General features: G+C 35.8%; 1 protein-coding gene across 4 annotated transcripts in view; it reads right to left on the bottom strand.

Annotated features, from left to right (window-relative positions):
• The window catches only part of USP9X (ubiquitin specific peptidase 9 X-linked), a 109,460-nt gene that overhangs the window by 52,440 nt on the left and 44,134 nt on the right, over nucleotides 1–12,886 (bottom strand). For all 4 annotated transcript variants that reach the window (XR_015705172.1, XM_087759392.1, XM_087759393.1 and 1 more), the window contains exons 11-14: nucleotides 10,096–10,200; nucleotides 8,366–8,572; nucleotides 7,291–7,427; nucleotides 2,194–2,327 (exon numbers count right to left, since the gene is read on the bottom strand). Coding sequence is in view for 3 of the 4 variants with exons in the window: in XM_087759392.1 (XP_087615518.1) it covers nucleotides 2,194–2,327; nucleotides 7,291–7,427; nucleotides 8,366–8,572; nucleotides 10,096–10,200 (583 nt within the window). In the remaining variant the exon portion in view is untranslated. The remainder of the gene's footprint in view (nucleotides 1–2,193; nucleotides 2,328–7,290; nucleotides 7,428–8,365; nucleotides 8,573–10,095; nucleotides 10,201–12,886) is intronic.

Genomic DNA, 12,886 nt, shown 5'->3' on the forward strand with positions numbered 1-12,886 from the left:
AGTTGTCCAGTTCTATCTTTCTGTCCTCACAATCATAATCTTTCTTCTCCTTTCGTTTATTCCCTTCCCTGCCCCCCCGCCACCTCTTCTTTTCCTCCAGGAAGGCATGGAAGGCAAACTTCACAGTGCTCTCTCTATGTTCTGCTCTATTTAGTATATAAAACTGAAACTGAAAGAGAAGTTGCACTGGAACTGTGTATTACAGTCTTAGAACAGTATCTGGAACATTAGGAGCTATTTTCTGGCTGCCCTTAATCATGTAATAAAGTATCTAATTAAAAAAAAAGATCCACACTATTGTTCATCTGGTTTTGTACTCTGATGCAAACAAGTAGAAGTTCTGCAGCAAATTCTTCTCAAGAAAGCGTAATTTATTTGCTTTGTAATTAGATTCAATTTAAACTCTTTACACACTTGTAATTCCTACCGTGCTGAAGATGTTTATATTACTGCTTTACTGAGTCATTATAGTTGGGGAGGGGCAGGCCAACGGGATGTGTTTTTTGGCACAAGAAAAGAATCATGCAAGACATCAGCCTCATTTTTCTGCCAAAGTCATCAACAATTTGATAGGTAAACAACATTGTCAAAAATGACCTTTGGCTTCAGAGTTTAAAAGTAATTGAAATTAATGAATAATAGTTCATACATTAATGGTATGTGTAGGCTAATTTTGGACAAAGACAACATTGCATTAGAATATAGTCGTTGACTATGCTTCCCTCATAACCCTGAGGCCAAACCCCATATTTCATAGCTGGCCAAAGTCCAAAAGGAGGAGAGAATCATAGAATCACAGATTCTAAGCTATCCATATAGTTAAGATGCAAAGTTTGTCACAAATGAAATAACATTTTTGCATCACTTCAGCAAAGTTAAAGAGCACTCCAACAGCTTACAGAAGTTACATGAAATAACACTTGTTCTATTCCACCTTCCCGGAGAAGACTAAGCCTAAGACAGTATGGCTTGAGAACAGAACAAAGCATTTAGTATTATTTTAACATTAATTAATGCAATGCTATCATTAATTAAGGAACTCAAATTAGGGTAAACCCCCTCATGTATTCCTGACCAGAGAAATACAGCTGCAATACGCAGATTTAGCTTAAATGTCATTCTCATTGACCTATACCTGGCTGAAGCTATTATCTTCATATAGCACCACTATTCAAACAAGTCTTCAAGGACATATTTTGGATATCTTTTATCAAGTACTCCAAAATTAAATTAATTCCAAAATTAAAGGTGTCTAGGCAACTTACCTAAGCACTGGAAGACACACACACATGCTTTACAATGTGCAAATATCCTGTCCTCTCTGAACAATCTACAGTGAATTCCTACATAACATACTGTGTCATTTTTGAGATGTAACTAAAAGGCTGATAGGACGTGATGATGCCAGGGTAGAATGGTCCCTAGTTCCAGTCAGTAAAGTAGATGTGGGGGGGCGTAAATCTCCCCCTCTCACTTCTGTTGGCTTAATTCAATATATTAAGTACTGTGGTCCAGCGTAACAAGGAGTTTCCTGGTTCATCATTCTCCTTCACTTCCCTACTTCTACCTCAGCAGCTAGAAAGCTAGTCCCAGAATAAGTGTGTAAATTTGTAAGAAAAGGTTTGAGTTTAGCCTGAAATATATTAATACTAACATGATGTGCTGCCAAAGTGTTGCTGATAACAAATGCAGCGAGAAAGCAACTAAACTGAAATGGAGTTGCATGGTAAAAAGAAACGGTATCCCTGTGGTCTAAAGTCCTTCTCCCTGACAAATTCCAAACACTGGCTTCAAATAGAGGTGATTAAAAAACTTCTCAAAGGAGCCTAGAAAAAGTCAGAACTAGAAGCGGGACAAAATCCAAGATTATTATTATTAGGAATTTCCACAAAAATAACCACCCTATCCTAAGTAGGACACAATGATGTTCATCAATCCACAGATAAACAAGAGCTGCCACTTCCCCATGTTCTGCTGTAAAACACACCACATTTTCAACCGTGAAACAAAACGTTTACATCTTAAGCTCTTCTTGCCCAATCAGATACCACAAAGGCAATCAACCCCACAGATGCTCAAAAATTAAACAAATAAACTTAATAGTTATTTCATTAGAAGAATTTGCTTTTAACTCCATTTTCAACTGGAGTTTTCACACATTCTACTTATGAAGCGATTTTTAGTTTGACTTACCTTTAGCATACTGCCTCATGCTTTCCATATAGGCAGAGAGATTTTCTGCAACCAATGTAACTAGGGCATGATTGTGCTGAAGTTGATTGATTAAGTCATGTCGGTAAAACACATGGGGACTTCGCTGAGTTTGACTGAAATTAAAATACAAGTGTTATAAGAAAAGCAGAGATGTCTTGCACCTAACAGTTCAGAAATCCATTTAAGTAACGTGTCTTTGATGGAAGTTCCCAATTTTTTCTAAAAGAGCTCTAATAGAAAGAACATTAAGTCTATGACAATATTTTTCTTTTTTCTTCTGACACATCAACAGTTCTTACCAGTTATTAAAAGCAGTTAATTAATGAGGATTATACAGTTACAGTATGTATGAAAAATATCAAAGCAATCTGAGCAGCTCAGTACGCTGCAGGGAGAATATCCACAGCAAGACAGGAACAGAAATACCTGCCCACAAACTGCAAAGTAAAGCTAGAGACCCTCAACTGTAGTATAATATGCATAACCACAGTTTCTTCCACATCCATCTGATATTCTTTTCTAAATTTAATAGTAAAACACTAAGTAAAACTAGGCCAATTTCCAAAACTAAAGCTCATGGTCTTAAAACTATAGTGAATGAATACTAACCAACTATCATGCCAATTCTTTCAATACTTCAAAAAAACTGCACAACTCTGCATTGTTTGGGTTTACTAACAATATCTATCTGAAAAAATGTTGGTACAAACATAAAAAAGCATAGTTATGCAGAGCATATAGTCTAAGAAAAAACAGAAAAGTTTAAAAAAAGAAATACCTCAAATAAATAATTAGATGATAATTTAAGTCTATTATCAAGATCTGACCAAAAATGTTGTCTCAAACAATACCAGACATATTTAGATTACAAAAGTAAACGGCAAGAGAAAATTCAGAGCTTGGGTCCAAAACCCATATGCCATGAACAGTATCAAATTCTAGAACTTAGGGACTAATCACCTCTGCAGAATAGGCTCAAAACGCCTCAACTTCTGTAGATCAGTACTGATCTTGGCTGCATAAACAATGCAAACTTGCACTGCTTTTCCATGGTAAAGAGAGAAAAAAAAGAAGGCAGGGGGGAGGGGGGTTGGAGAAAGAAAAAGAGAGGCGTTCCTCATTGTACTGCCACTCAGCTGATCCCATAGCCTGCCCTAAAGAAATATAAATGTGATTTCAGAACTGTTCTCCTTTCCTTCAACACTGAAGAAAGTAGATCCCAGAATTAGCTCAATGCATTAGAGGTAGAAACTTTCATCCTTCCTAGAACCAGGGTCTCCATACTAGATGACCTACAGCACTCTACAGTATCGCCACATCTTTTGAGAACAGCAGGGAATACAAGAAATCCCAGTTCCAGCATCAGCTGATAACGACCCTGCATCTGATAAGCACATTTCACCGTACATGTAACAAGAACAGACAAACTGATTCGCTGGGCCAAAGATAACTGTCAATCTGGGTTTAAAAGACAGAAGGCATCAACACCCTTCCAATAATTTTGTTATCTGCAACCAACAGAATTTGGCCTGCTAAGCACAGACGTCTTCAGAAGATTAGATTTCATAATATGCAAAGCGGCACTTAAAACACAAATTGTGTTTAAAAAAAGACCCAGTCAGAGAGAAAACAAAATGGATGGATGCATGAAGGAAGAAAACATACAGGACTTCATATACCCAGAAAGAACAACCTCTGTTTTCACTTTGAGAAACTTTCCAATGACACTTCATTCCATCTCCGCCAACGCTCCTTGCTCAGCATAAACCAGCAGTAAAAACAGCATAGATTGGATGTCTATTTTACTGGCTACTCGAGATGTTACCTCTAGATAGACCGATGCATTTACAAAGGATAACTGTAAACAAGAACATTGACTATTTGGGTAATATATATGATGAAACAACTAAAGGAACAAGCAGAAGCAAGACAGGGTATTTTGCTGAATCAAGCTATTGGCATGTGTATCTATATATTCATAATATTATGCATTTGTATCAATCTTACAAAGTATCACAAAAGGAAAGCATTCTTGGCAGGAGACTAAATACATCTTCTGTGCTAGACATTTTTTATTTTTCTCCTTTCTCAACCACATGCACAAACAGTAAATTTGGACACGTGGATTCATCTTAGTTAGCAACTACTTTCAAAGTTGAATAATTGCAAGAACTAGAGTTATGAGCTATGAGTTGTGAGTTGTTACATAGTATTTGTGAGCAACATATAAGATGTTATTTTGATCAGAAAATAAAAATTAGCATTTTGAAATGGGTGCCAAAGTACTTTGGAAATACTAAAAAGGACATTTAATAGTTAGAATGCATGCTTATTTGCTAGAAAAATATTGGCAAAGTGACAAAGGCAAAATTCCAAAACAATTTAAATGGATTTTTTAAAAAGTATTTACCTGCACATATAACTTGCCCAACATAATACTGCACACGTAACTCAGCTTTTGAAGTTGAGAGTTCTTCTACTAGACGAACAAATGCTATGTACCACTAAAAGCAGACATTAAAGGTCCAAAGAGCAGTGACCAGACCCAGCAAATTCTACTATTTAGGCTAAAAAGTGACTTAAAGTCAGCATCATTGTTGCCTTAAAGCACTAACAAAACCCCTAAGCTCTTACAGAAGGTCCTCTCAATGTTCAGTTAATTCGTCTGGGCAAGTAATTTACGAGACCAATCTTATACTGATTGAGTAGATACAGGTCAAACTTAAGTGTTTGAAATTGGTCTAACAGGAGGCTCTAACTCCATCAGCCAACACAGAATTAAGATGATTAATTATCTGTAAACTAAAGGTCAGTATGTTGAGTAATAAAGTTGACTTTTCCTTAATACTAATAAGCATTCTTGCACTCCTAAGAATCCTTGCACCTAAATAAGAATTATTTTCTTATGCTGTTGCAATTCTGGTTAAGCTAATCTTCCCAAAACATATAGCATTTCTTTGTGGTCAGGGAGTTAAGTTTTGCCAAAGCAACTGTATAACCAATGTGTCACTTTGCTCAACTGCATGAATAACTAACAACAATTAAATCCTCCTCCTGAAAAGACTCTCTACAGCGCCAATGGCATAAGATAATTTATACTTGTTTTTGCCAAGAATCAGCAGCCTTAGTTGTTCTGGACCAAACTTTTAATTGCCGATGCCAATCAACTGAACCACCCCAAAAGAGTAGTATATAGATCATGGGATTCATGTTGCACACAGGAAGCTCTGTGAAGTGTTGTTGAGGCAGTTGTCACAAACATTAACAAATTTTTGTGATCTATTTTCAATCCAAATTCTGGAAGGATGCTAGAGATTAAAGTTTTAAGTCAGATAAGGTAAGTTGATAGGAACAGGTATTGGATGCATGCATTGCAACTTCCAAACTGCAACAGAGTTATCACAAAATTCAGAGGACTGGAAAGTCACTGATTACTTCAAAATGATGTTCTCACTCACTAGGTTTCCCAGTCACCTGGGCAGTAATACTACCTGACTAACAAAACTCCCTCAACAGTATCTTGCTAACAAAGGCTTCTCCACAGAAAGAGGTCTTTATAAGTCCCTTGATTAAAACCTTTCATTCAAAGTTTACTTTCCTGCCATGAGCGTTTTCAAATTCTGCATAAAAATGAGGTATTATCACATACTGCAACGCGGACTTCCCTGAAATCTGAGGAATGGAAGAGACTGTCTGACAGAAAAAAAGGAGAGATATTCAAGCCATCTAACTATACATATACCATACAGGGAACCTAAATTTCCACAATCATAAGAAGTTAGGTCCCTCTCAAGATTACTTCAGAGCAGAAACCTAATCAGTGTCTTGAATGAGCTCTGCTTCAATAATTACTTAAAGCAAAGCCTCTTTAAGGCATTGTACTAAAAAGCATCCAACTTGAACAAGTACCACGAATAACCAGGTAGCTACATTCACCCAGACCTTACAGCACATAAAAGGTTAAGGACTCCAAGACACGGAAAATAGACTTATGTGCTAATAAGCAGGTAACTTTGTAACCTTGTTGGAAAAACTTCAAACAATCGTTAAGGTGAAACTGTAAAGGATTAAAATGTCATGAAAACTGAGAACGATTTTGCAAACTAAATGAACAAAGAAACATCCAGAATCCAGGAATGCAATATTTTGACAACTCCTTAGAACGGTATCAGTAAGAAGATAGCATTGTGTAAATGGAAGGCTTATTTTCTTCAACTTTCCCTGCCTTGATCCTTCTTGTAAGCAGACTGTAACAGCAACATTGATTTGCTTACAAGAATTAAAACAAAGCAATTATGCAACAATGATAATCAAACAACATTTTTACAAATTCTGATGTGGACACCAAAAAACATTAGGGGCACAGAATTTCAGACATGTCTGTAGTGAGAAGACATTTAAAATAATGAAAATAAGCACATATATTTTACCATGTCAAAATAGACAATGGCTTTTCTTTTTTTTTTTTCTTCCTTTTAAAAACAAACAAAAACACACACCCCACCCCCCAACAATAAAAAACCCACAATAAACCAAACCCAACACATTTCTAAACTCTTCCATTCAGGAGAGAGAAGCAGTAGAGTATTTTTCCCAGACAAAAAAAAAAGTAATCTTTTATTTCAAGTAAATAAGCTACATGACCTGTATAAATTTATCATCAAAGAACAGGGATGGGTGGGTATGTTTGTGTGTGTGTGTGTATACATACATATATGCACATAAAATATATTTATACTTTGTAAGCTAATTCCATCGTTAGGCAGGGAAGTCCATAGATTAACAGAAAAACAAACCCAGATTTTCCACAAATTGGACTACTATTCTAAAAATTAATAAAAGCATGTTTGAGGAAACAGTTAATGCTCTCTTACTGAACCTAGGTGTCTGAATTTTTAGAGGTTATTTATACACATTAAAACAAACTCAAGGACATCTTCAAACACTGGTTATGATTTCATCTAAACTTTTCCCTGCCTCTTGTAAAAAAAAATAAAATAAAATAAAATAAAATTTGCTTTATTCCAACCCATTCAACTTTTAACAGACAAAATTTTATTTGCATTCCATTCTTACCTCAAGTTTTGTGGTGCTTCACCAAACAAACTGCAAATTTCTCTAATTTGTTTCAGTGCAGGAATGACCCATTTGTCATTTGTGCGAAGCTCTTCTATAAAACGATCTATCCACTGGATCTTTTGTGTATCTCGATCCTTAAAGGACAAGTGTATACAATCAAAATCAAGTATATTGCAGAAACTATCATCATTCCTTTACTTGATTTGTTTCTAAGATACAACAGAACATTCGAAGCCACACAAATACTAGATCAACTGAGTTCTGAAGCATACAAGCATAAGAAAAGTATTTGAGCAGCACTACGTGTTGGCAGAAGCTATCAGTGTGTTACAAACTCTCTGCCTTCAAGCACTCAAACATTCAGTAGGTATTTAAGAAAACCTGTAGCCAGACAGGATCATCAATGTTTACATAATCCACTCTTTCCCTTATTTCATTTATTTCTACTCACTGATACTCAGAGTAAACTGCTATAAAATATCAAGAAACAATGAGAAACTGTTTCTTAACAACTAAGAAACAAAACCTGCCAGTGGCTGTCAAGACAGATAATGGATTAATTTCGAACCACAATAAATTATTATTCTGGTAGGCTCCTACAGAAGTTTGGGTGGGGAATGAGAACGTGTCATAGTTTTCACTGTCCTTCACTAGGTCCTTTCTAATATTATACAAGACATATAAAGACTTACTGAAAAAAAATCCCACCCAAACAAATTAGCATAATTGAGTTCAGAAAAAAGCAAAGACAGGAGAAGGGCTGCTTCTCCTTTCTCCCTATTTACTTTGGTAGGGCTCTTTTCCAATTCATCCAATGTGGTCATTACAGTATGTTACCAATTGCAACAAGACAGGCAAACTGATATACTTCACACTCTCCAATTAAAGCACCAACTGTGCTATTTAAAATATGTCCCATAACATTTTAAAAATACCTGCATGTTGGTAGAATAATACAAATCTATGATAAGGAACACTTTTGTTAAATTACCAAATCCCTTTAATTTTTCATGGGGGATGGAAGGAAACTGTCAGTGACTGATTTCACAATAGAACATACCAAATTACTCACCTGTGAACAGCTGTAATCTAAGATTTTAATATGGGCACTAAGAGCCTGGTCCATGATATCAACTGGTACATCATCACTATGAGCCAAATTCCACAAAAGGTTCAGCACTTTGTGTGCCATCACACCATCCTTGTCATCCTCAGCAAGACGACGAATTAACTCAAGTAGTTTCTCACGCTGTTTCTTACTTGCATTTGTCCAACTTGCCTAAGAAAAGATTTTATTTGATATGAAAACCAGTCTTTCTTTTTTATTAAATTCCACACAAAACCTGCACCGTTAACAAACGATGCAACAATAAAGTGACACAACTATATAAAGAACTTTCACATTAATTTCTTTCATTAAAAATAAATAGCACATTAGATCAACACATACGTCAGACACCACTGAATAGCTCTTCTGGTGTTTACAATTAAAGTGTGTTCAACTTGAGACTTAAAAAAAAAGGATCTTTATTTAAAGGTCACAAATGTGCTTGTAAAAGTTACCGTTACCACTGACAAGTTCACCAACAGTCAAAACAGAGTGGACTCAGCTGTTCCTTGCAAATGCTTTCTCAAAACTCCCGTGCTTACACATGAAAGACTTCTTAAATAACTTATAATCACTAAAAGAGTAAAATTTTAGTACCACTGAAACAAACATGCTCTGCATTAAGTTAACCTTTTTCTGAGTACGTTTCCAATATAACATTACTTCATATCCGTCTCTCAAGGTCAGACACAACTTGCGACAGTTTACACATCGAATTCCTGAGCATTTAGTTCAGTATCTAGATTACAGAACATTAGCCCCACATTTACCAAACTAGGAAACCCCCATTAATTGGAGCACAAATTGCATGTAAGCCAAAATGTGACTGTAACGCATTTATCTAAAAACAGAAAACCGAGTCTACGAAGCTGGCTTGCGTTTTCCAGTACAGCAGATCACCTCCTAGAAGTGAAACAGGAAAACAAGCCAGATAGCACCACTACTGGAAGCTACAAATGTTAGTGTTAGCATACATAAAAAGTCAGTGAGTAACATAAACTTTCAGAAACAAGTTGGTTTGCGATTTCAATCAAATCGTTATATGTTTATAAACATTCACCATTATCTTCCTGAGACTGTTTCCCTCTATATCTATGTTACCCAGAGAAAAAAATATTACATGATAAAGAGGAAGCTGGGGGAGTGGGGAACGGAAGCCCTTGATCTCCTCTACTTAAAGAGGAGGAGCAAAGAAAGTAGCAATGCCCGGTAAACTTGATGAAACCTACTCTAATGCTAGGAGAAAAACATTATTTACTAAACCACCAACGCGTAATAATTTGGAACAAATGCAAAAAGGTATTTAAGATAAATAAAACTTATTTCATTTGAAAAATTCAATATTCCTAGGATTGCTAAATGTCACTTTAATACTAGAGGCCTCAACAGATGTGCATTATCCAAAAGTGTTCAAACCAGAAAACAAAACTGCCAATTAAACTAACATAACTAGTCTTTGCTTTAGACAGTTAGTAAACAAAAAATTTCATGATGAATGCTCATTAAAGAGTAGCACAATCTAGCATTTCTAATATTAAATGTTAGAGACTGTTGCTATACATATTAAGAAGTCTTTTAGCACAAGGCAACTGCCCATATCTAAAGTAAGTAGAAAGTAGACATTGAAAGAGTCACAAATCTGTATCCAACTTCACAACCCGTTTCCTGAATACAGTCAAAACATGCATAGTTACCTTAAAACAATCAAACAGGTGATCAAGCTGTTCAGGAGAGAAATCCCAAGCTAATTTTGCAAGGAGATCATGTACATTTTTTACAATGGCTTCATGTTTTCCTGCCTGTCAAGAAGACAAAAAGAATCCACCAATGTTTGTAGCAATGCATATTAAGTCAAGCAGCAAGACATCCTACATCATTTTTACAAGAAGACTGTTTGAGGTGGACAGCAAGAACAGCTGACGGAGTGGGAGCAGTGCAGCAAACTGAATACTTATTTCACTGGGAAGTCACAGTATTTAGATTTCCCTTGTATGTGTAAGTACCTAAGTGTGCTCTGTGTGTGTGTGCACACAAATATTTATTTAGAATATAAATACTGCAGTGTCATACTATTTATTTTTTTTAATGAAATCATCCTGGGACAGTAAACAACAAAATCTAAAAGGGTATTTTAACTTACAAGTTAGTATTTTAATTTAATGGGGGGTGGGGTTTTGTTTGTTTAAGAAAGGACTCAAAATCCACTTCCTCAATGAATTTCATCGAGGTGTTTTACGCTGTAAAGCAATTTTTAGCATTTCCACATAGTTTCTCAGGTTGAAGTACTTCCTTTGTGCTAGTGGATTCATGGACAACTAGAGCTTTCTATTACAAACAACTTGTTGGCAGACAACATTTTAAAGTCCAGCAGCTTATAAACTTACAAAGTCTAACAATCAAACAACTAATGGCAAGATGTTGAGTTCTATACTAGCCACTGTTTTAAATGAGTTTGGTGTATATCACTATGGTGACATATAAGGAGGAAGACAATAAGGAAAAAACAGCTAGCTCGATTTTAACTTTGGGCAAGAAGAAAATTTCCTTCCTACATGCCCTGGCTGGAAAATGCATCCTGTACTTTAAACCTGCACTCAAAACCAACACTTTTGGACTACATGAATCAATAGTTGATTTACTGTAGAAAAATTTCCTGTAAGTGTAGAATAAAAAATGCAAAACAAATACCTAGAAAACAAACTCTGATGTAATTAATCTTGTACAGTATTAAAAATGCATGCATGAGCAGTTTTGAAATTCATTTCCTTCTAAAAGTTTGCATCAGTAGTGCACTTAAAAACAAAAAAAAAAAAATAGACTAACAGCTTTGTTACATGCTGTGCCATAAATTCTTTATAGTGTGACACAAATTTTTCTTTAAAAAAAGTGAATTTAACTAATAACGTTTGTTTTCATGTTATGGGTCAGATTATGAGAGAGGGAATTACTAAACCACTTATTCCACTTGATTTTGCAAAACATTGTACAATTTTTTTATCTGACCAGACCATTTCCTGGATAGAAAGAAAAACTGAGAGCGTACAGGGCAGAACAAGCATCTACAATATAACAAATAAGAGGAGAAGTATGCACAGTTGCTGGAGGGGGGGCAGGGCAAGAAGACTAAGGCATATAACAATCTTGTCTTGGGAGGTTTTTAACAGCCATGAGGAAGCCCTTAAGGACAGAAAAGGCTGGGGAAGCAGTACAAGAGAGGAGGAGGAGGTACGGAACCTGGTGTGTCAATTGTCAGCTTGCTGTGCTGAAACAGGGAAGCACATGTCAAGTTCTAGTTAAATGCTCCAGAATGCAAGTAGTGAGACTCCAACACTAACCTCTGCAATTTTATTTCTTGTCCAGCTAGATCTTTCCCTGCAACTTAATGCTGGCCTTCAGAGACTTCCAACATTATTCCTTGAATCAAATATACTTCTATTTTGTGAGCACTCACTTTGTAAAACGTGAAAACACTTCAATAAAACTTATGTTGCTTTCTAAAGGCAAAAGCAGCATGATTTTATTGTTTTTCATAAACTACTTATTTTTATTCTAGTTGTATACTGAGATTCTCAGGGCACTTCTATACTGTCAACTGTAAATTTCTGCACGCTCACCCTCTAAACCCAGGCAGCAACATAACGACTCTAGCCTGAAAGCAAAACCACACCATTGCTGCACTGAGCCAGAGCTAAAATAGCCTGCCTGTTATATAAAGCTACACAGTAAATCAACGCCTCGCTACTGAATTTCATGCTCCAGCTGCTCTTAGAAGCAGTCATTTAATAAGAACTTCTAAAAACTACTAAACACAGGGAGTAGTGAAGTTGGTAAAAATCATTCTATATTAGCAGATTTTGGTATTCTTACCTTATACTCTATTCGAATTCCATGGCTAAAGCCACAGTGACATCATCTACTTGAATAATACTGAATTCAACTTTCACACACACACAAAAAAACCCCATAGGGCAAAACTGCAGCAAATGCACTGTGGCAACTACCTAATTGAAAGCCTGGTATTTGAGAGCATGGGAGATTTATTCCTAATTTTTTTTTTTTTTTTTTTTTTTTGCGCAACTGTTGGAGTGGACTATCCCTATCTTTTAAGGGCTGCACCACTTGTTCACACTTTTCTGGAAGGGTAAAAAGTTTGGCTTAAACTAGCTTATCCACATGTCCCATTTCCAGGCACTATGAGTAATATAATTGCTTGGAAGACTTTTTTTCCAAATTTCAATTTTTTTTTCACCCTTATAAAAGGTGAGGCTCTAATATATCTAATACAAGCCTACTAACAGCAAACTAACTTCTCAAAGTCTTTTTTTCCCTACAGACTTCTTACAAAGAGAATCTGGAAAGGTCTACAGACCACAAGTTGAAAACTAATGGTATGATCAGACCTTAATTCAAGTAATCTGTGTTACATGATGTAATTTACTAAACAGGACCTAGGGATAACGAGATAATAAAGACTTTCTTGAGTTT

This window comes from Nipponia nippon, unplaced genomic scaffold (assembly GCF_047370975.1).
Source record: "Nipponia nippon isolate SJK-2023a ecotype South Korea unplaced genomic scaffold, ASM4737097v1 scaffold_2, whole genome shotgun sequence".
In the NCBI taxonomy this organism is placed as follows: Eukaryota; Metazoa; Chordata; class Aves; order Pelecaniformes; family Threskiornithidae; genus Nipponia; species Nipponia nippon.